Source organism: Pleuronectes platessa, chromosome 12, assembly GCF_947347685.1.
Source record: "Pleuronectes platessa chromosome 12, fPlePla1.1, whole genome shotgun sequence".
In the NCBI taxonomy this organism is placed as follows: Eukaryota; Metazoa; Chordata; class Actinopteri; order Pleuronectiformes; family Pleuronectidae; genus Pleuronectes; species Pleuronectes platessa.
The window spans coordinates 10395727-10417271 of record NC_070637.1 but is presented as its reverse complement, the minus strand read 5'-3'; the positions used below and the strand labels follow the sequence as shown (position 1 = coordinate 10417271).

Genomic DNA, 21545 nt, shown 5'->3' with positions numbered 1-21545 from the left:
CCCTCCTCTCCACCTCACTGGTGAATGACACGGAGAAGGCTGCCGGGTCATTAATATACACTGTGTTGCTGCTGTGCACACAAGTGGCAGTGCAGTCTTTATTAAAGCTGCTGGCACGGGCCTCTTCGGACGACGTCTCGAGTCTCTGGCCTCTCTGCGACAACACGCACACAGCCGCACTACCTGAGCATCCTCGTGAGGCTTTTATTTTTTTTTGGGGGGGGGGGGGTGACCGTCAGGGATCAGTGAAGCTCCGGGGCGGCGCACGCCTCTGCGGGTTCCGCTGCTCCGCGGGAACGCGCTGAGGATCTCGAGCTACGTGGAGCTGCCATGGCGACCGCATACAACCGGGTTATTCCTGGCCTCCTTTAAACTCCCAAACACAGCTGCTCATGCATAACCAGACCTCTCCACCGCTCGCATATCCAATCTGTGCGTGCGCGTGCGTGTACGGTATACACACACGCGCGGACACGCACACACACACACACACACACACACACACACACACACACACACACACACACATTCGATGCCACTAAATGGAACAACACAGTACGGGTAACTGCTGCTGTGTTGTTTCCAGTAACGTGTCGTGAGGCTCCACTGGTGATCAGATTCCCAATCCGACCTTTCTACATTCAACCAGAATCCCACATGCAGCCAGGCCGCTCTGGTCCGAGCCGGTTGGAGCCTCTCTGCATTTCCACTCAGGGATTTTAATGCGAACAGGTTATTTCCTTCACCTGTAATGAACGAACAGGCTGCACCTGTCATCACAAGCACATTAGAACAAAAAAAGGGATTACAAAGGGGAAATCACTCCTCCAGAGCACATGGTCTCTGTGCTGCAGGCTCAGCCATTGTTATTGCTGTCAACTGGAGCTGTTGTGCTCCCTGCTCTCTCCACGCACTTGTCCAAAGTCCGCCTGGAGCCACAGTGCCCCCTACTGCACGAGAGTCGAGAGTCGCTTTGACCTCCCCTCTGCTTCCTCAGATATGAGGAGCTGACTCATAATCCATTCATACAGACTGAAATGGAGAAGGGTATAAATTACAAGAACGACGTTAAGTCAAAAGAAGTAGAACAAATATCAAATCAACCACATCAATATTCCACTGAGGACGAGGACACAGTGAAGGCGTTGTCCCCGATACACACTATACACACTACAGATCTGCTGTGTCATGCTGAAATCCAGCAGGTCAAGGCCCCGTGTCAAAGTCTGTTTCACTCGGTTTATTTTATGATGGCGTGCTTTCAGAGCAGGCGGCGCTGATCTGGTATCCTTCAGTGACCCCTCTCCTCGGTCTGCAGGGGACAACGTGGCTGCACGGCCCGGCTGCACCGTGTTTATTTACAGGGGAAGCAGGCCGGCGGTTCACCGTGTGGGGGGGGGTCTGAACCTGTTCCTATCCCCCTGTGCCAGCAGCAGACCACAGCCTGACCTCCAACACAGCCTGTTATGTTTCTCCTCTGCCTCCCCAGAAGGACAGATTTAACAATGAGCCACTTCTTCTGCATGCACGCACACACACACGAACACACACACTCTGGGCCAGACCGACCTCTTGACAGCTTCTCCCTTTCCGCCGAATGGCAAAAAGAGCAGGAGTGCTGAAGCAAAGGCTGCAGAGCGAGTGCATGAGTTCATGGAAAATGGAACAGTGTCTACCATTTAGTCTCCACTCGACATTTCTGGGCCGCCGTTCAAATTTCATTTTTCATTCCTAATGTAGAAAAACTATTCCCGCCCCCCCCTCTCGCTCTCTTTTCCTGGCAACCTCGAGGCCCGGGCTGCTCTGGCTAGAGCCCTTAGAAAAACAGCTGCAGACTTGGAATAAAAATAATCACGGCTCTATTTGTCTTCCAAGAGACACACTTTCGAGCAGACCTACTCCCTTCCCCTACGAGCTGCTCCACTTTCACTCTCCAGTAAACACAATAAAGCCATTCACAATAAAGACGTGTGTTTCTACAAGCTGGTTGGAAACAGCCACTCTCAGGATGGCGAGTCAGCTTTGTTCTGGCAGTGTCTGCATTTTATTAACCTGTGTCAAGGACTCATTAACACGCACTAGCACAGTTCTACTAAGTCTGAGATTTGCCTAAATTGCCTTCCTCCATGGTGTTAAACATCTTTTTACCTGTGGTATCATTTTCAAAAAGTCTTGAGCAATGTTTTTATATTAGAATTAAACATTCCACTCTTTCCATTCAGCAAAATGTCTATATCTGCCCACAGTCCATATTTCCAAACTATAAAGGCTCCACTTTTTCCTGTGCATTGCTACTGCCATCTACTGGCCACAACACAAACTCAGAGCCGGAGAGTGTTTTCATGTTTTATTGTCGGATTTTAAACACAAAGATATGTCCAGATATGAAAGACTATAAATATTTTGCACATATTATTCCTTTCTCTAATATCTAAGGACACATTACACAGACTTTAGTGTTCTATGCATCGAAAAATAAAAAGTCTACCTGTATTTGTTTATCTAGGACACTTGTATTAGGCTATTAAAAAAGCCTAAATCGCTTTGCTTTATGCATGACAAGCTCTACATTAGCAACTTCTTAGCATTATGAAGAAATGACAGTAGGATGAATAAGAAAAATTACATTATTCAAAAAAATGCAAATAATTCATATTGACTAATGAAAGGCATTGTTTAATTAAGAACCCTGGCTTAAATAAGGTGAATTAAAAAAAATCTATTAAAGTGCATCAACAATAACAGAATATTCATACTTTTGAGTCACACAGGGAACAAAGATGGCGGCCGACCACAGGACAGACACTTCTTGGATCATGTGCTAGTTAGTTTCGACAGACTATTTACCATTGACCCCTGTCTGACAACTATAGATCATGTAACATCTCCTTAATTTCTCATTTATACTTGATTGTTTAGCCAAAGCATGATGTCCCATATTATTAATCAGGTTTGATAAAGTGCGACAACTAAACAATGTTCATTTTCAATAAAATATTGTTGCTTTAAAACATCACAAACATAATTTGATAGCAATAAGGAACCTTGTCTTATTTGTGACAGATTCATATCATTTGCCATGCGCTTCTGGTGGACATTTATCCCCCCCGACCCTTTTTGTGACATCATCCCCAGAAGTCATGTGATGTCATTCATATGATGTCCATGCTAACTTACAGACTTGGACTTTATTGGAGCAGGAAATAAACAGACTGAGGAATCACAGATTACCAGATTCACCCTATAATCAACTGCACAGCAATCATTTATTTTCTTACTATGTACACAACATATCAGCAGCCACCCCTTCAAAACACAAGTTTTAGGAAAATAAATAGAATCAAGAGGAGGCTATAAAACATGAGACATGGGGGTAACAAGTTCAGAAAGATGGAATGTGATTAACATTTCCAGGAAACACAACCTTGACATTGTTCTCTAACCTTGCAGTGCTATGACAGAGGAGCTTTATCGTCATCTGAGGTCCAAAGATCAAACTGGGTCATAATAATGCTTTCACACATTCGCAGTCACACGTACCAAACAGTTAATGAATAACAGTGTCTGAAATCCCTTTACAACATAACAGTATTTTTATACATTCACTCCACATCGTCTTCTGTTAAAGGCTGGGAGCTGATGATCCGCTGAAAGACAAGAAAAGTTCCCATTTAGAGGCGGTGCCAAAAAAAATGAAGGTGATTAACAGAATAGATAAACATGAATATGATGCAGTTTCATACATTAACCCTGAGGATTTTTTTTTACATTTTGACCGAATTTTCCATACATTTCCTTCTGAATTCACATGTTCCATACAATTTACTAAGGGGCCTGTTCAGTTCAGTGCATATCTAAAAGCAGCTCTTAGGACATATGTAATATTGTTAAACTCTCAAATAGCAGATATAAAAACCAGATGTGATTGGTAATGTTATTATTTCTGTCTTAGAGGTGAAATAGCCAAGAGCTACTGACAGGGCTCTTAGCTTTGGATAGTTCTAAGATTGATCTTGCATCCTATCTTGTCCCAGGAACCACAATATGACAACTGGGGGGTTTATTAAGGATGCTTTGCCACTAAGGTCCATTTTTAAAAATAGGACATATCCTCACCTGGCTGATGCTTGGCAGTTTGGTGAGCAGCATTTGGAAGACCGGAGGAGGCAGCGTCTGCTGAAGAACCTGGAGCAGCTGCTGAGGCTGACCACACACTGCAATCGCATTGGTCAGGTGGTCCACACCGTTCTCAAACTCACCTGTGTTGGAAACAGGTTTGGAAAACAATCTTTAAAAACAAACATGGGGGCTGGAGATGATGAGAAGAGCTTAAGGTTGGTTCCATGTTCTGACACCAGCTTCGGATACACCAGGAAGGGGGTCTGTGAGCAGACTACTATATGAACCAATCTGATGCTACGCCTTTAAAATATATTTGTTTCACCCAAATAAAACTGCAATTTACTTTCCCCAGAAATCACTTATTTGCAGCTCCAAAAAAGCAGTAGCGTAGCATTAACCAGAGCTAGCTAAAATGTTAGCAATTTGAACATATTTCAGGCTAAAAGGCCCCAAAAGTAAAACCGCAACGTGTAACGGTTAAGGACATAGGCCAGGGGTATTAAAACTAGGGTCATGGGACCCCCGATGATACTTGAGGGTTATCTGGCAAAAAGGCCTAATTTATTTCCAAAATATATTAAATCATAAGTAACACAAAGACCTATGGTTGGACTGATTCACACACACTTCCTGTAAATCTAGTCAAATGGGGGTCTGAGTCAGTTAAGTTGGAATCCCAGTGCAATAGGCCGCAGCCGCCATTACTACTATACGGGGCTCGTAACATAACTGTTGAAACATAATCCGCTGCTACACAGGAGCAAAGCATCGTGATCAGTATGAATGAGGCCAAGAGGAAAATGTCTGGGTTCACGTATGTTACCTTGTGACAGCAGCTCCTCTCCGAGCTGGATCTCCTCCAGGAAGAACTTCTGAACAGCTTCTGCGTCCTTCAGGTCCGGAAGCTTCAAAGTCAACACGCACGAGGTTAGAAATGTTAGATAAGGAAACAATTAGAAACTCAACCTGACTTCCAATGAACAGTGTGATGTGTTTTACCTTCGACAGTCCTGAGTTTGCTCCAGTAACGTTATTCTTCCGTCTCCCTGTGTGGGAAAAAAAGAGGTTTTACACGGTTTCCTGCAGAACTCCACGACACGCATGGTTCAAAGCTAAGCTAATGGCTAACACATGTTACAGCCTCAGTTATGTCACGGGAGTAAGTTAATGTTCAAGTTAATAATCTCCAAGCTTCGACCAATTAAAATAAAATGTATAAAGCATCGTTTTTCAATAAATAGTCCACTTGTGGCGTGTTTGTCACATGGAGCAGGAAGCTAACATGCTACCATGCTAATCCGGTACTAGACTGCGCTAACACAGCTCCCCCCGCCACCTCGGACACTTACGTTCCCGCAGCTTCTGCTTGAAGAGTGGGTCGCTCCGCCGCTTCCTGTCGAAATAAACACAGTATGCGACGAACAGGGCTCCGCACATCCCCGCGACGATCGTGCTCGTCTGGCCGCTCATCGTGTCTGAGGACCGCTGCTCACGGACTCGGTCTGCAGCAGTGGAGCAGGCTAGCTGGCAGCTTGTACACTGCGGAGGAAGTACGTCAGCAGTGACGTAAGACGTTACGTCGACGTTAAAACGCCACATGTTTGGATACTGAGTAAATCTACGTTTATTTCTAAATAGAGGATCGAGGCGGTCAGAACTAAATTAAAGAAAAAAATATTGTGTCAATAACTTTATTAATAAACAAATGCACCAATACATAAATTGTTTGGTTAAACTATTTTATTATTTCTACATTTATATTTATTTTAACAGTTTCTGTAGGAAACGTGTCACTGAATGTGTTTTATAGAATAAACAATCTAAGCAGTTGGAGATATTCAGACGGATGGAGCCTCACCACCAGGAGAATGGAGGTGCAGAGACTGTTTTGTCAGGCCCCTAAAGCCCCACGTCAACTATGTGGTGACTGGATCAGGACACTGCTGATCATGTGGTCCTCTCTTGAAGATCTGTGAATCAGAATTCAGCTTTGAACACCATGGGTTATTAAGCTACTATTTTTCCTACACTGCGCATATTCCAAAAGGAGTTTGTTTATGTGACCAAATTGGCCAAGAGGGCGAGGGGAACTATAGAGCCCCTGTAATGCAGTCTTGCTCAAGGCCATACTTTGAGGAAAATGAAAATGTTTTAAGTGTAAAATGCTCCATTGTGAGACTGCATTTCCCTAATGGATATCTGATATCCTCCTCTGCAGCCATATGAGTCACAGAATTTAGACTAGAAACATGGTGTGAATAACACCATGTATCTTTTCTACGTTTCTTGTTTTTATTTGTAATGTTTGCAGACGTGGCCCCAATTCACTTTAACTGTATTGAATTGGCTGAAACTCTAAAAGTGCACCCCCCCCCCCATCTGCATAGTGGTGAGTTGATTATGAGTTAATTAAAAATGTTGGGTGAACAGGCCCTTTAATGTCATGTTTAATCCAGGTGGAGTCAACAGAAGTTAACTGGGCGTTCATATTTATAAATGCATCATACCCTGAGCTTCTCAGATGTTTTATATGTAAAAAATAACTACTGAACTTGGAGGAGAAAAGTTAAGTAAAAGCAAACGTTAACTTACTCCACTGACGGCACAGACACACAGAGTACTTCACAAACTATGGCATTTATTTCAAACAGAGGCTTCTGCTTTGCTTACATTTTTACAATAAATTACACAATGACCATCATCAGATGAGCCTAATAAATACTATTGAGCATTTTTCAATAAGCTCCATTACTTTCTCTTTATCTATGATCCCGACCCTTTTTTTTCTCCATATACAGCTTCATACAGCTTTAGCTTCAGGCCATGTACAGGTTGGAAAATAGTTCTGCCGCATTCGAAAACCACCATTCTCCTCTTACAAGCAACAAGCTCTTGGAAAACAAAAACAGGAATATGAACTGAAGCAAAAACATGAAATAAAAAAAGAAATAAGGAAAGACTAAGACAACTCAAGATAAGAGGCAGAACAGAAAATAAACTCAAATAAATTGGTTCCTAGAGAAACAGAGGACAAAGGAGGAGAACAAACATGCTGTAACCCTCAGTATTTACACTCAATCTACAGTTAAAACCGTAAAACTGTCTGTACAGAAAAGTACATGTTATTAACAGTGCAAGATATTAAATAGCTTGACTCAAAACACTTCTCAATATACAAATGTATAACAAAAGCATACAATTACATACAAGTGCCAAACAAAACGCAACTTCAGTTTATCGTACAATAGGGAGTCTATACAAAGGAAACACTGGAGATCTTCCGAAATGTACACACATACGTCACTTTATGATATAAATGCACATTTACAATATCTTTACCTTTTGATCTGGTCTTAGCACAGGAAACAGAGCCAAACGTTTTTGGTAGGGATGAGTATGAGAGGAAGCTGGCGTGTCCTTACTGATTATGAGTAAATGAGAATGAGATGCTGTTGCTTTATTTTATGAAGCAAAATGAGACTTGATTAAATAACGTCATGAAAACACTGGTTATGTGGAACTCGGCCGCATTCATGTGTCAGAGCTGAGTTCATGCTGTAAATAACTTCTCCTGCTGTGGCGGCTGCCTTCCACTGATGTGCACCATCACATTCAGTGAAGACGATGGGATCGGGGTGATGAAAACAAAATAAAAATAAAGCAGATGGGCTTTTAAAAGGCAAATGAACTCAAGTAATGTGACCACTGCATTCGCCAACTCCATCATTGCACATTTTCACTGCCAAACTTGTTGTACCCGAGCTGAATGATTAGATTTCAGGTGATCCATAGCAGGAGCTCTGCTTTTACAATTCTTCAAAATGACCATCACTGATCAAAAACATTGTTATCAGTGTCAGCCCTTCACTGCCGGCTCACTAATGCAGAAATCTTCAGTCTTTCATAAGGGACACATTATTCCAGTTTGACCCTCTGATTTGAGAAGAGGGTCGGGGGGGGGGGGGGGGGGTGCTGTCCTTTCTCAAAGTGCCCAGCAGAAAATAACAAAAAGGCACTACAGTATCATTCCTTATTCATCATATTCATCCACTGAGGCTGTCAGTGGACCTGTGATGGCTGGAAACCCTCTATCACCACCTGGTGTGACTCAGTGGGAACACTTACGGGACCACACCCCTTTACATGAGAAGACCATCATCAACCGCTCGAGGTTTAAAGGCCTTGTAATGCGAGTGGACAGAGAAACTGGCAAAGTTTAATTTCAAAATGCCCATAATGCCAATGTGGCAGTGTTCCTCGGAATTCCCCAGAATAATAAAAACACGGCAAACACAGGCTGTGCCATGCTGAGCCATGAGGACAGAGCACAAGGGGTCATTGCTGGAAATCATCCGTTACCAATACAACTTTTTCAAATGGAAAAAAAATTATTGCTTGCAAAAACAATTCTTAGAAATGTTCAATTAAAGAGAGCACTAAAGACAATATTTTTGATGTTGTTGACAAATTTCATCCCCCCTACACAATCTTCATAAAAGTGCACTTAAGTGCCATTAGCTTGCCAAGGAAACAGTTGTCAATAGAAAATAGTGCTTGTTTCTTGTTTTTTTTTTGTCTCTGGTCTGGATTTTGTGCCCCAGTAGTTACAGTATGTAGGTTTAGTTGTCCGTCCTGTTTGAAGGGAATGGGGGCGGTGACCCCAGGGTGCTGGTTAAGTGCTTGGTGCGGTGGCTTGTTACTGGTTCGTCCTGTCACCTGCACTCCACTGATACCCCAGAGTTCTGAGAGGAGGAGGATGACACCGGAGGGTCAGCCAGTGTCAGCATGACCGCCGCAGTCAGAGAGCTGGAGGACGGGGAGGAGGAGGAGGAGGATGAAGAGGAAGCAGCCACCGTACCTGAAACAGAAACAAATTTGATGGTCAGTTCTGAGGCACGTAGGCAGAGCTGCAGGTCTTTTTATGTAGATTTTTATGGATCACTAAATTAAAATTGTATCATCTTAAAGAAGTTCTTACAAACAGATAAGTTGTTACTTATTATTTGCACTGGGTAACTTTTAGCTTTTACTTTTCAATAGATCAGAGTCCCTGAGAGAATGAACATAGACTCAGTCTTTGCCATAATTCAGTCAAAACTAAGCAAACAGACTTAATGCTAAACGCTACAGAAATTGTTTTGTTCCATATGCAATTGATTACTTGAACGGGTTATAGACAAATTTGCACTTTTGTCCCTATCCAGTTTTCTGTTGATAGCAATGCATTTGAGCACTTTTTGTCATGGTTTTGTGGTTCTGTGTGTTTATAATTTTGTACTCTTTTGGCAGGATGCCTTTTCTTTTTATTGCTGCAAAACAAATCTACCTACGGTTACAACTAAAGTAACCTTAACACATGAATTCAGGGGGATATCACCTTATCTATTGTTTACTTAATCTTAAAATTTATAAAAAATTATATTTTCTTCAGTATCGGTTTAATCCAGTAAACAAGGCAGCACATTGCAAACAGTAAGAGGTTGAGGCTTATATATAGAAGCTAAAATACCTTCAATAGTTTAAGATTGAAGTAACAAATTCAGGCGAAACTGGTCCTCAATTCAATTCAATCAGTTTCAGTTAGTTGAGGGATATAAATGTTCTGTTAAAGCATTAAGGGAACAATGTTTTAAAAATACTACAGCGAGATTATCGTGCAAATAGAAGCAAGATAAATAAACATAATATCAAACATGTTGGATGATACAACTAAATAGCCTCAGCTAAATTAGCATAATCACATGTGCCACTAGTCCTAAAATGCGTTATTAGAATCCCTGAAAACACTTAAACAAAATAATACACAATAGTACAAAGTACATGTATTTAATAGCTCTTAATGGTACGAACTGATTCAGTAAATCACTTTGGATTCAGCTCTCAGTTACTATGAACTTAGGAAGTCCAGGGGGTAATCAGGGGACAACAAAGTGTGCACTCACTTTCCCGTTCCTTCTTCTTCATGCGTTTTCGTCGTCGGTCTATGGTTGCCACCTCAGACTTGAGGGAGAGGTAGTGGTTTCTGATGTCCTGCAGTTTCTCCTGAAGAAATGAAATCCTCTCCAGACTGCTCATCTTCTCCAGGTCAGCTGAGCAGAACCAGAATAATGTTTTTTTAAAGGATTTTAAAGGACATAGACGCATAGTTAAGATAACCATGCATAAAGCTCAACTTTAAAAAATAGTTGCTACTTTATTAAACTGAGAAAAATATCCAGATTTTGACTATTTTAATGTGGCCTGATTGAAATATTGTTATTTCTGGTATTTTGTGACACTTACACATCTGGAAGCTCCACTTGTAGACACGCTGCGATCTCCCATGGTGGTCTCGGTGATGGCTGTGGTCGGCTTCACTCTGCTTGTGGTACTTATGGCTCGAGGGCGGAGATCGTCCGTGACACTTGGGTGAAGCGGCAGCCTTCACGTCTGATGTGTTGATCTTAGAGGGAGTGGATTTGGCACTGCCCTCAACCACAGACTGGTCCTCACTGTCACTGCTGTGGGCTGGAGGAGCGAAGACAGAGATGTGAGGAAAACAGAAAATGGACAATGATCTGACAATCTCATTTCCTTTCCTGCCTGAATTCGGTAAAACGCTGTCAGTAAACAAGATAATCTGAGAGAGATTCTACAGCTGATAAAAGAATTGGCAGAATTGGAAATAAGAAGGGTAGCCAGGTGCAGATCTCCTTACCTGTTTTCCTATTCTTTTTTGGAGGCACACCTATGCTCTTGCGGTTTGGCTTTTGTTTCTTTGAGGCTCCGCCTGTCTGCAATTCTTTCTGCCGCTTCTGACTTGCAGACGCTGCAAAGAAAAACAGAAAAAAGGTTGAGTGAACAGGCAGACTGTGAAATGAGGTGTCGGCATGTATTTCTTTACTTTTCAATCCTGAAGAAAAATAATGAATCCTGTCATTGAAAAATACACGAAATATCACATTTACCGTTATTTGTACCTTTGGCCTTCTGCTCGCTCTCCTGTTGGCTGCTGCTGCTCAGCTCGAGGCTGCAGTTGCTGCTGCTGTTGTTGTAGGAGAGGCTGACATCGAAAACCTTCGAGGGTGAACCCGTCCCTTCGTCCTGAGGGAGGTCTTGCAGCTCCCCGCCCAGACTCTCCACCTCAACCGTGCTGCTGTCCGTCTCACTGCGCCCGCCTGCCACCTCCTCCTGTATGGGTCCTGGGGGAAGAGCGTCAGCAAGTGTCTCTGAAGGCAAGGCAGGGGGTATGGACGGCGGTGGGGAGGAAGGCTGCAGTTGAACAGAGTCTTCCACGGTGCTGCCTCCTCCCGAGGGGGACTCAGGCGTTGTTGGCGGTGTGTTGAGTACAGAGTTACTGCCGCTGCTCGGAAACTCCTGGAGTTTGTCGTTCTCCATCTGCTCCTCTGAGGCTTCTTCCTCGGGCCCAGCATCCTGGTCCAGACTCGGGTCCTCCGGGCACGAGGGTACAGGCGGGGGAGGAGAGTTTGCAGCCTCTGTGTCCGAGTCAGAGAACAACTCTTTGAGAGTTTTCTTCGGCCACTGCGCCTGGATGCTTGACCACACATCCTTTTGTCCTTTAGCACGGACAGCGGGCCTTTCCTCAGCATTCCCAGATGCCTTTGCCCTCTTTTCAGGAATCTCCCAAAACCCTGCTTGTCTGCTTGATTTGGACTTCTCCTTCATCCCGTTGTATTTCTTAGAAGGGGAACCTTTGGTCTTTGGGCGGCCTCGTTGAGGTCCCTCAGCCGGGGCCTCGGCCAGCGCTGCACCCTCAGAATCTGAGCTGCTGTTAGATGAGGGGCCCCTCTCCTCCCCGGGACCGGCCGCTCTCTCATCCATTTTCCTGGGAGAGCCTCCAGGTAACCAGTCGGCACTTCTGGTGTTCCTCGTCTTAGCTTTGGATTGGCCTTTCAGGGTCCTCTCAGCTGCACTGTCAGATTTCCTCTTCCTGGTGCTTGCCTCTCCCTCTGACTCAGGATGACTTCTGCGCTTCCCAGAATCTGTGCTATCTGCATTGACTACATCCTGGCTCTTTCCTGAGACTGGAGCAGGTCTGGATCCTTCAGGAGGAGTCCCGCCCTCCCAACGCTCTGATGTTTGCGGCGACTCTAGTGGGGCCTTTTTGAGGCTGCCTCTGCAACCTGGGTGATCCTCTTCAAGATGCTCCGACTCGTCATCCTCGTGCTCACTCTCGTCAGAGGACATCTCCGAGGCTGAGGCAAACAAAACAGAGCACCACTTAGTTTTCAGTAGTATATCAACAAGCATAAGTAAACCTATTCAGAGTCAAACAGTCCTAATCTGCAGGCTATTGAGTGTTGCTACCTTGCAAGCCATTGAGGATAGAGGTAATTTCTATAGACTTGACTGCAGTCCCTTTGTCCTCACCCTCGTCCATCTTGGAAAAGACATCCTGACTCAGGCCACATTTGGAGCGCGGGACGCGGTTACCGTTCGGCGACGGGCCAAGGACTTCTCTGTCATTGATCCTCTCCAGCCTGTCTCGCTCCCTCTCATTTTTGTTCTGTCAGAATTGAAGACAGTCAGTGAGTCACGTCATAGTGTCAAGTTTAAGGTGAAAATTGGCAACTCTCCAAACTCGTACCTTTATTTTTTTGCGGTGCTTTATTTTTGAAACATTCTTATTGGCGGGGCGCACAATCTTGTCAGCTTTGATCCATTCATCATATCTAAAAAAAAAGTACAAAAGGAAAAGGAACAGATTCATAATTCTGATCTTTGAAAGGAGCGTGAAGTCTCTCACACCACCCACCACACAAACACCTCTACTGTCTGACCCCAACATGTTGCTGTGACAAACTAAGCCTGAACAGCACAGGGAGGAATCCCATGGTGTTAATGTGGGAAGAGGACAAACCTTTTCACGATGGAGAAAGAAACAATATTAACACCGACCACCACACAAATCATGTTCCACAAAGTTCCGACAGTACCAGGGGTGCTACTTGTGTCGTATGAGGGAGATGAACAGTTTCACAACATCACACACACACACGACAGACACAATGCAGAGAAACATCCCACTGTTTCATAGAGTGCTAGAGGACCACACAACGACATTGAGACAATGGAATGCTGATTGCACTAGTTAACCTCTGTGTCATGGTACCCTAACACTCTACTTAACACTGCATTAACCCTGACCCGCTGGGGAGGGGGGAGAGGGTTGAGAGGTAGAGGTGAGTGTAGCAGCACTTTGGTTGGCCTTTCAGAGGATTCAGAGAAGGGTAGCTCACATTGAAATACCAATTCGTAAATTTAGTTGAATCAGAACCACTGGTTAAACTGGTGGAAGTTCAGTCTGTCTGTGGATTTAGTTACGAGACAGACAGCTGGGGGACAGACAGACAGGGGATTCAGTCAAAACTGAGTGAGGGAAGCTGAGGAGTGATCCACATCGACCCAAAACTCAATTCTGTTTCTGCCACTAGAGGGCCCAGTGTGCTCCATAATCAGAGTACTGACCATGGGACTGGATTGGATGAAGCAGAATTGTAAGGAAGGGATTCGTTACTACTGAAGGGATACCCAGTGTAGCGGTGATCCCAAAGGTTAAGAGGTGTCTTTCTTTTGATCTTTCTTTCTTTAGGGTGAATATAGACGTTAGGTGATTTTTCCCCAGGTCCTGTCTTACCTGACGTTCCAGCCACAGTAGTGCACCAGGTAGAGCACCTCTCCCCCCTCCACGTCTGCCTCTTTCACAGTGGCCGCGTACGTCTTCAGATTGCGGGCTCGCCCATACCTCACCTGCACCTTCATCCCCGGGGGGTAACACTCAAACTCCTCCCCCTCCTCCCCCTCCTGACTGCTGTCATCCCTGCAAGAAAAACAGTTCAGCACTTCCTGGCCCTAGGCTTCCCCAGTGAACACCACAGAGCCCCTCCCGCAGCCGCCCACCCGACTCACTGCCTGCTGCTGCTGCTCTTCCTGCTTCTTATTAAAGCCTGTTCTCTATCATATTTGCTCCACCCTCGCCTGCCATGTCCCATTACAACGCTAGGCCCTTGTCTATAAACAAACATTAACTTTCCATTTTCTGTCCTGGTCCAGTCTAACCTATAGCAAACTGCAGCATAAACAACTGAATCATTTACAGCAAGCCAGTCAAAGAACAGTACATGGAGAGTTTCAGCAAATAAAACATCATCTTTTCATGGCAAATATAAATCATCTTGTATGGGAAATTACTCTACTGTTAGACTATCTACCCCTACATCCACACAGCAGCTACTTGGAATTCTCATTTACACAAACACACACTCACGTACGTACATACACACTCACACGTACTTGCACACACTCACTGTAAGAAACAAAGCAGCCACAAGGAGGAGCTAGTGGGGAACAGTAAGGACTTGTCGAAGCTGGAGGGTGTATGGGCGGTGCAGGAGTGCCGGTAAGTAGTTTAGGCGCAAGGGCCACAGGGCCAGGTTAGCACGGCAAAGCACAACTTGGCAGGCAGCGACTGAAAGCCAGACTAATGACACTGGGAGGAGGCACCGCTGCAAGGTCCAAACAACATCAGTGCTCCGCGCAATTCATCTCACAACTAACTGCACAGGGCATGAGCTTCATGCTGAAGAGGAAGCCACTATCAAATTGTGACAACTGAGGAAACTGACCACCCTCAACTGGGGACACCCATTTAACTTTAAATTAAAAATGATGTTGAAAACCCACTGCATGTATCAGTTTTATAGAATAAAAGAATAAGCGCCAATAGGTTATAACACATACACACACACAAACACACAGAGCTGCATTAACACGTCATTTTCATCCAATTTCTTGTTGGTTCTCAAATGTGCGAATATGCGTTTTTTCTAGGTCTTATATTTGTACTTTAGGTCAAAGACATAATAATACATCAAATTAAGTCACCATGCTAAATCAAGCGATTAACCTGCATATTAACTCCTCACAACAGCGATTAAAATGGATCCATGAAAATGGCTATAGAAACTCTTTTCATGAGAGATTCGTCATCATTAAAAAGGTAAAAGGTAAGTAGCATCCGGCACTAACTTTACAAATACTGAAGATCAAGAGTTTCTCTCTACCATCATTAATGTGAATTAAAATTGTTCTCATTTAAAGTTCCCTTTAAACTAGCTTTAACACAGTGTGATCCAGATTACAGACAGTGATGATCAAACAGGTTTGATGAAATCAGGACGGATCAGATTACATCAGCCAGCGGGTTGTCCGCTGTGTGAATCTGTGAACCGTCACACTGACACATCTGAGGAACTGTGACCCTGACAACGTCAGAAGATCAGGGAGCCTCCAGCCTGTCCACATATGATAGTGATCATATTGCAGTGTGCCCACAGCCATGGCTGGTGAAAGCTTCACAGAGAGATGAACTAATGTTTCATCCATACTACTACATTTTAATTTAAAACTCAACTAAACAAACACTATCCATTGCCCACACGAGCATTTTGTATCAGTAGGACTAATGCACCTGAAAAGGCTTATCATGTGACCACTCACATACACAATGCACGTGTCAGCATAAACAGGAAGAATTTTGTTGTTAGTTGCAGATTGCTCGAATAACAGCTCGTCTCCAATGCATGTAACCATTTTAAAATGCTGAATTTAACTGCAAAGACAACAGGGTCAGCAATTCTTGTAATTGATTATGAATTATATTATTATTATGCATGTTGCGTTTTACACTGGTAGCGAAGGCTACGGTTGCCTGATGAATAGGCGAAGTCCATGAACAACAAGACGGTTCGTTTCTGAACATCCCTGTTTCTCCTAGTCCAGAATACCATGTTACCATGAATACCAAGTTTTCAAACTAAATAGGGGCCAGCAGCCTTTTCAAATGGCTCTAAAACTCTGGAGTAGTGTGGACTACAGGCATATCGGTATCAGAGTTGACAAAACATAGCAGTATGGATGTAGCCCAAGAGCAGCAGCGTGTGATCACGACATCCTGAAGTTCAGTTGGACTTAAAAAGCTGCAATAAACCAAGTAGCTGGACTGTTTATATTTCCCTGCTGTGTTTTCAAGCTAGTCCCCAGTGACCCATACCGCCCTTAACACAAGTGTCAACCTGCGGGCTGAACAAATACACATCTAAACTATAGAGGAAGCACTGATCTTGAAGCCGCAGACAGGAAACAATAAGGGAATAGACATCTAACCGAGACTTCACGATTCAACTACCCAGAACAAACATTTATCAGCCGAGAGATTTTCCTTTTTTACCCTCTAAAAGTTTCTGCCTCTGAAGCTCTATCTGGCGACTAGTGTGCTAGTGCATCAGTGACAACACTCACACACATGGAACATTTACTAAAGCTGAACATCAAAAAAGCCAAAAAAATGAGAGAAGACAGAAAGAGAGGGGGCCAGAGAGACAGAGATAAGTGTTGAGGAGAGGGGGAGAAACCAGGAAGAGCACAGCCATGTCGTGTGCGACCGAGTGAGATGGGGCTGGACGCAGTCAAACAAACCCAGCCACCGAGAGAGGGAGGGAGGAGGAGAGAGAGAGAGAGAGAGACGGAGAGCGAGACCAGCATGACGTGCCAGGTGGAAAGTAGCAGTCAGGCTTTGGTGCCCTAAGATTTTTCGGCCAGCTGATGCCAGCTCAGCCACAAAAAATAATGATGGCAAAAGGGGCAGGGGGTAAAAGCTTGGTTAGATGAGAGAGAGGAAGAGGGGGGAGAGCTTTCCTCTCTGGTTAGCAGGTAGAGGTGATTGTGGGTAAACGGCATATTAGTATCATTAAGGTCAGAGGGGTCACTTCTTCTCATCTGCTAACAGTCTTTTAGGCCTTGCCTCTGAGTGGATGCCTCAGGTCTTTTTATCTGGAGTAACTTTTACAATTTTTCAAAACAGAAGGCCAGACTGAATATCAACACAGTTTCACCCTGCAGGGGCCCAGCATGGGGCCCCCGCATGGAGCTTGTGTTTGTGCCATGAGGATGTTTTCTTTTTTACCACCCTGGTGGAGGAACCGTCCTTTCAGACCACCTACCCAGAGTTGTCCTTGCTCTCCTGCTCCTCGTCGAGCTCCTGTTTCACATGCTCGGCTGCAAGGTGAGCAGTCGACGAGCCCTCCTCTGCGTCTCCGTTGTGGGGGGCGTCTTCTTCCCCATCTTCATCATCCGTACTCTCCTTTTCCACAGACTTTGGAGGTTCAGACTCCGTTGTATCAGGTTTCTCCTCCTAAGGGAGAGGGATGATTTTAATATAAACACATACAGGAGTGGTCTGCAAAAATAGTAGGAAAGTAAAGGTTTGGTTAAATATTATATATATATATTATATTTTAAATTAAACAGTATTAAGGAGAATGCACCTTGCAGACTACAGACTGTGCACTGCAAGGTTCCTCATCTTCCTGGGCTTTCTGCTCCTCTGATCCAGAGGATGTGGGAGCTGCTCCTCCTGCCTCCCCCTCAGACTTCACCTCCCCCTTAGGACCCTGCTTCAAGGGGAGGTCCATCCTGAAGGTTATGGCCGTGGAAGTGCAGTATTCTTCAAATCCATTCAAGTACCTGCATGATAACACATTCCTTGTCAACACAGCCAGAAGACCCTCATGTGTAATTTCAGTGTTTTTCTTAAACATTAAATGTTCCAACACCTTTACAGCAAAAAGCAAGATATTACAACGATCCATTTAATCTTGAGGAGTTTGCTAAAATGAGTAAGCAGCGTAAATAAATGGACATAAAGTAAAACAGAGTAAAAAATATGTGTCAGTCTGGGTGAAGAATGACACAAACAAAAGCTGCTTCTCCAGTCGAGTTAAAAGCTCTGAGAGGCTGCGGAGGCAGCTCCTGTACTTACTTGCGGTAAGCACATTTTACATTGTAGCCAGCGGCAGAGTTAAGGACAGGGATTCCCAGATCCTGATAGACTTGCTTCCAAACGGCACCACTTTCAATCTGCTCAAAAAGTGGACACAGAAAAGTTGCTGAGTCAGTCAACATCAACAACAACACAAGTAAGACCAGAATCAAACGGCAGCAGGCATTATCGTCAGAGCGGCACTCACCTTCTCAAAGCCTCCCAATTTGTGCACCAGCCTATAGAGCTTGAACAGGTTCAGGTTCTTGTAGCCCAGAACGGGTCGTTTGTTGATGGGAGTTCCTGAGGAGGAGGAACATAGAACAGGTTTATTTCAACAGAGAGAGGCAGAGCTGCATGTTTGGTTCAATGGAAAAGCTTTTATTAAGCTGACTGGTCCTGATTTTCAACAAACGCGGAAACGTTTTCAGACCCTTCACATAGGAAAACTATGAAATAAACTTTTCTAAATATAGTCCTGCATTGAAAACATCACATAAGTAAAAGTCTGCACGTATTATTTAAAAAATGTAGTTTAAGCATTAAAAGTACTCAAAATGCTCCTGTTACTGTTTGGGTTGGCGGAGGTGGTTTAATTCATTCATTTATTGAAGTTTCACTTATTATAAACCATTTAACAACAGCACATCATATTTTATGGTCTGATCATATGCGTTTGTGTTACATTTTTTAAATTGAAGTTATCAAATAAATGTAGCAGTAAAAATAGTTTCTTCTTGGAGTAGTGCGAGTGAAGTAAAAACTCAAGTCAACTAAGAGAAACCAAGGTAAAGTATATACTTTCCATCATGGCTCTTAAAACATTTTAATAAACACAGTTGGTAAAAAAAGCATCCACACAGAGATATTTCTTGTGATAAGATTAATCACAGTTATGGGGAACGTTAAAGGCTGTGGAGCTCAATGAGGTACGGAAACAAACCTCTGACTAAAAGGTGAAAAATATAAAAACTTGTGTTTCCATTAACCCTCCTGGACCTAATCTTAGTGTGAAGAATTTGTCGTAACATTTTTTTTATTTCTACGGGTGCACCTAAAACAAAACATGAAAGACACGTTTAAGTGAAATTATATGTCAATGTAGACATCAGTTTATCTGCTCCTTAGACTTTACCTCGATCCTCCATGAACTTGTAAAGCTGTTGCAGGAAGTTCTCCCTCTCCTCTGGAAACGGCTCCACTTCCTCCTGCCGACAGGAAAAGATACACTTTGAAAATCTTTGTCAACTCTGATGTAGCAGGGATAAGATCATGTGCACCACCATTACCTCTTCTTCTTCACCACTGGCATCTGCCTGCTGCTCTTCCTCTTCATCATCATCCTCCTCCTCACTGCTGGAGCTTTCTTCTTTCACTTCTGTCTTCCAGGTGCTGGGCACGAGCAACTGATGCTGGAACTCGAAGGCTGCGTCCAGCGCTGTCAAACGCACAAGGAAAATGCATTATGGCATTTCAACCCAGTGTGTGCTGCTTGGCATTCCCTGCTGCTAGTTGTCTCACAAACTGAGCATGTAAAATTTGACTTTAATAGATAGAACAATTACCAGGCTAAGTAAAAAGATGAGTAATAAATCAACAGAGCACAGGTTCAATACTACTAATTCTACAAATCTCTGTCTGTAAGTGGAGCACATATCTCAAGAACAGTTTATCTAATCGGCTTTACACTTAGCATGTGTATTGTTGAGTGTACTAGCAAAAGCAAAGTCTGTTTTTTTGCAATTTGGACACGTTCATTTTTAATACAATTTGAATAGACAGGCGACCAGCTGTAAACTGTGTACTGAGTCAAACTTCTCTTAGCTTTGAATAAACAGGTGAACAGCTCAGCTTCAGGGCTCTGTGGACTGAGTCAAGCAGCTGATCTTTACTTACTGCTGCTTAATAACTAAATATTTTATATTTTAAAGAAAGGATCAGGTATAACCACATGAAAGAGAAAAGTAAATATTTTAAATCAATAGAACACGAGGACAATATATTTCAAATGTAATACCTCCATTTATTAGATTTAAACCTCATGACATCTGCCCCTAGGTTTGTGTGTTTGTGTGTGGGTGTGGGTGTGTATGTATGGTGTGTGGGTATTTGGAGTCCTACGTGTACATTTGCTTGTAGTGAACCCATCACACAGGGAATTCAGTTGAAGGAAACCAGATAATTCTCTGGCTAATTATTTTTAAACAGAGAATCAGTGATGATTAACTACATTTACAACTACAATCTTACATCTGAATATAGTGTACAAAAGTGTGACAGTAGAAAAGACACTGACATAAACATGAGTAGAATTCAGCCATGGAACCCAGCAACATGAAAAGCTGTCATGAGTATTTGCTGTGACGCGGAGCAGCAGAAGCGCTCAGCCACAATGTCACAGGTGGTACTTAAGCAGCATCTAACCACCTTTGCAGACGCTGGTTTCATGGTTTTGCAACGCGGGAAATATCACAGTTGTGAGTCAACCACCTGTGAAGACTAGGATAATACAGAGCTGCTTCCTTACAGTAATTATAAGAATGTCAGAGCTCTGCAGCAGAAAAGAAACAGGGGCAATATATAAAAATCCTGGTGATGACTTCAAATAAAAATAGACTCAACAGCGACAGGCACTCTTCACTGCTGCATTCCCCGGAAACAAAAACAGAACTTCTCTTTCTTCAGTCTGCCTCGCTGCAACCTACTCAGAGTATTTTTTGCCAAGTGTGTCAACACACAGACCAGCTCACAGATGTCTGGGACTCGATGCGCACTTTGCTTGGCTTCTGTAAGATAAAAGCTTTCCTTTAAACTCACCAGGTTTGAGCCCTGCGTCGGCTTTTGGAGGACAGTCGCTACTGATCTCACGGACGTCCTTCCTCAGCACCGTGGAGCTACAAAAACAAACACAGCGACTCTGATTAAAATGTGCACAGGAATGATAGTGTGAACAGCACAGCTTGATACTAGACCATGGTTCAGCTCTAGGATGTGACTGAAGGTGAAAGTAGAAACCAGCCAAAAGATTTTTGCAGAATTGTGTTTTACTGAAAGGAAAGTTGGACTCAAAAAATAAGATGTATAGCAGCAACAGAGTAAACAACCTAAACTCTTATAGGCAGAGTGAAAATAGTTTCCAACCGTAGAGCCCAGCACCAGCAACAACTTCAGAAGTTGAACAGACATGAACAGTCATGACCAGATTCACACAGCCTCTTTTCTTCCAGCATCTCTACAGCAACTGGCCAAAGTGTCAGTGATTCATCAGATAGATGTATCAGTGGAGCTTGTAAACTGAAATCTGTTAAAGTCTCGGCTGCTGTGCCAGGGTGACGATTTGATGTGGTATCTTTCGACAGCTGAGCTGATCCAATAGAATTGCTATTCGGTGTATAAAAAAAACTGTTTATTGCAGCTCAACAAGCTCATGGAAAATAGACATTACCTTTAATTCCTGATTTTTTTTTTAAAAACCGTGTTAGTAAATAGCTTTTCCAGTCTTAACCAACCAGGGTGCTTTACAGTACAAGCCACATTCACCCATTCACACACGCATTCATTCACCACTTCTATGTGCAGCAGTTTTCTATCACGCACCATTCAT

The 21545-nt window shown here is 43.6% G+C and overlaps 2 protein-coding genes and 1 non-coding gene across 8 annotated transcripts in view; all 3 read right to left on the bottom strand.

The window, feature by feature from the left end:
- Window positions 1-3227: 3227 nt before the first annotated feature.
- tomm20a (translocase of outer mitochondrial membrane 20) lies at window positions 3228-5664 on the bottom strand. The gene is made up of 5 exons (XM_053436058.1): window positions 5472-5664; window positions 5122-5168; window positions 4946-5027; window positions 4117-4259; window positions 3228-3647 (listed from the first exon to the last, which is right to left on the bottom strand). Exons 1-5 carry the CDS (start codon window positions 5590-5592, stop codon window positions 3603-3605), a joined length of 438 nt encoding a protein of 145 aa, XP_053292033.1. The 5' UTR covers window positions 5593-5664; the 3' UTR covers window positions 3228-3602.
- On the bottom strand, window positions 3942-4075 carry LOC128453940 (small nucleolar RNA SNORA14). The gene has a single exon (XR_008341573.1). It is a non-coding gene; the product is annotated as a small nucleolar RNA SNORA14 (small nucleolar RNA).
- Window positions 5665-6740: 1076 nt separating the features above from the next.
- Window positions 6741-21545, bottom strand: part of arid4b (AT-rich interaction domain 4B) — a 42635-nt gene continuing 27830 nt past the window's right edge. For 2 of the 6 annotated variants that reach the window (XM_053437049.1, XM_053437053.1), the window contains 15 exons: window positions 20759-20835; window positions 19231-19379; window positions 19077-19149; window positions 18150-18244; window positions 17942-18039; window positions 17448-17646; window positions 17124-17314; window positions 13760-13942; window positions 12710-12794; window positions 12430-12628; window positions 11070-12317; window positions 10820-10930; window positions 10405-10629; window positions 10065-10211; window positions 6741-8980 (listed from right to left, as the gene is read on the bottom strand). In XM_053437049.1, coding sequence (XP_053293024.1) covers window positions 8835-8980; window positions 10065-10211; window positions 10405-10629; window positions 10820-10930; window positions 11070-12317; window positions 12430-12628; window positions 12710-12794; window positions 13760-13942; window positions 17124-17314; window positions 17448-17646; window positions 17942-18039; window positions 18150-18244; window positions 19077-19149; window positions 19231-19379; window positions 20759-20835 — 3226 coding nt within the window. In that variant the 3' untranslated portion in view covers window positions 6741-8834. The remainder of the gene's footprint in view (window positions 8981-10064; window positions 10212-10404; window positions 10630-10819; window positions 10931-11069; window positions 12318-12429; window positions 12629-12709; window positions 12795-13759; window positions 13943-17123; window positions 17315-17447; window positions 17647-17941; window positions 18040-18149; window positions 18245-19076; window positions 19150-19230; window positions 19380-20758; window positions 20836-21545) is intronic. The other 4 variants (XM_053437050.1, XM_053437051.1, XM_053437054.1 and 1 more) reach the window with 4 other exon arrangements.

Excerpts from the sequence above, each read along its gene's own strand:
- tomm20a (XM_053436058.1), bottom strand. The coding sequence starts at position 5,592 with ATGAGCGGCCAGACGAGCACGATCGTCGCGGGGATGTGCGGAGCCCTG. Across the intron at positions 4,260-4,945 it reads AGAGGAGCTGCTGTCACAAG|GTGAGTTTGAGAACGGTGTG; the intron begins GTAACATACGTG and ends TTTCCAACACAG. Across the intron at positions 3,648-4,116 it reads AACTGCCAAGCATCAGCCAG|CGGATCATCAGCTCCCAGCC; the intron begins GTGAGGATATGT and ends CTTGTCTTTCAG.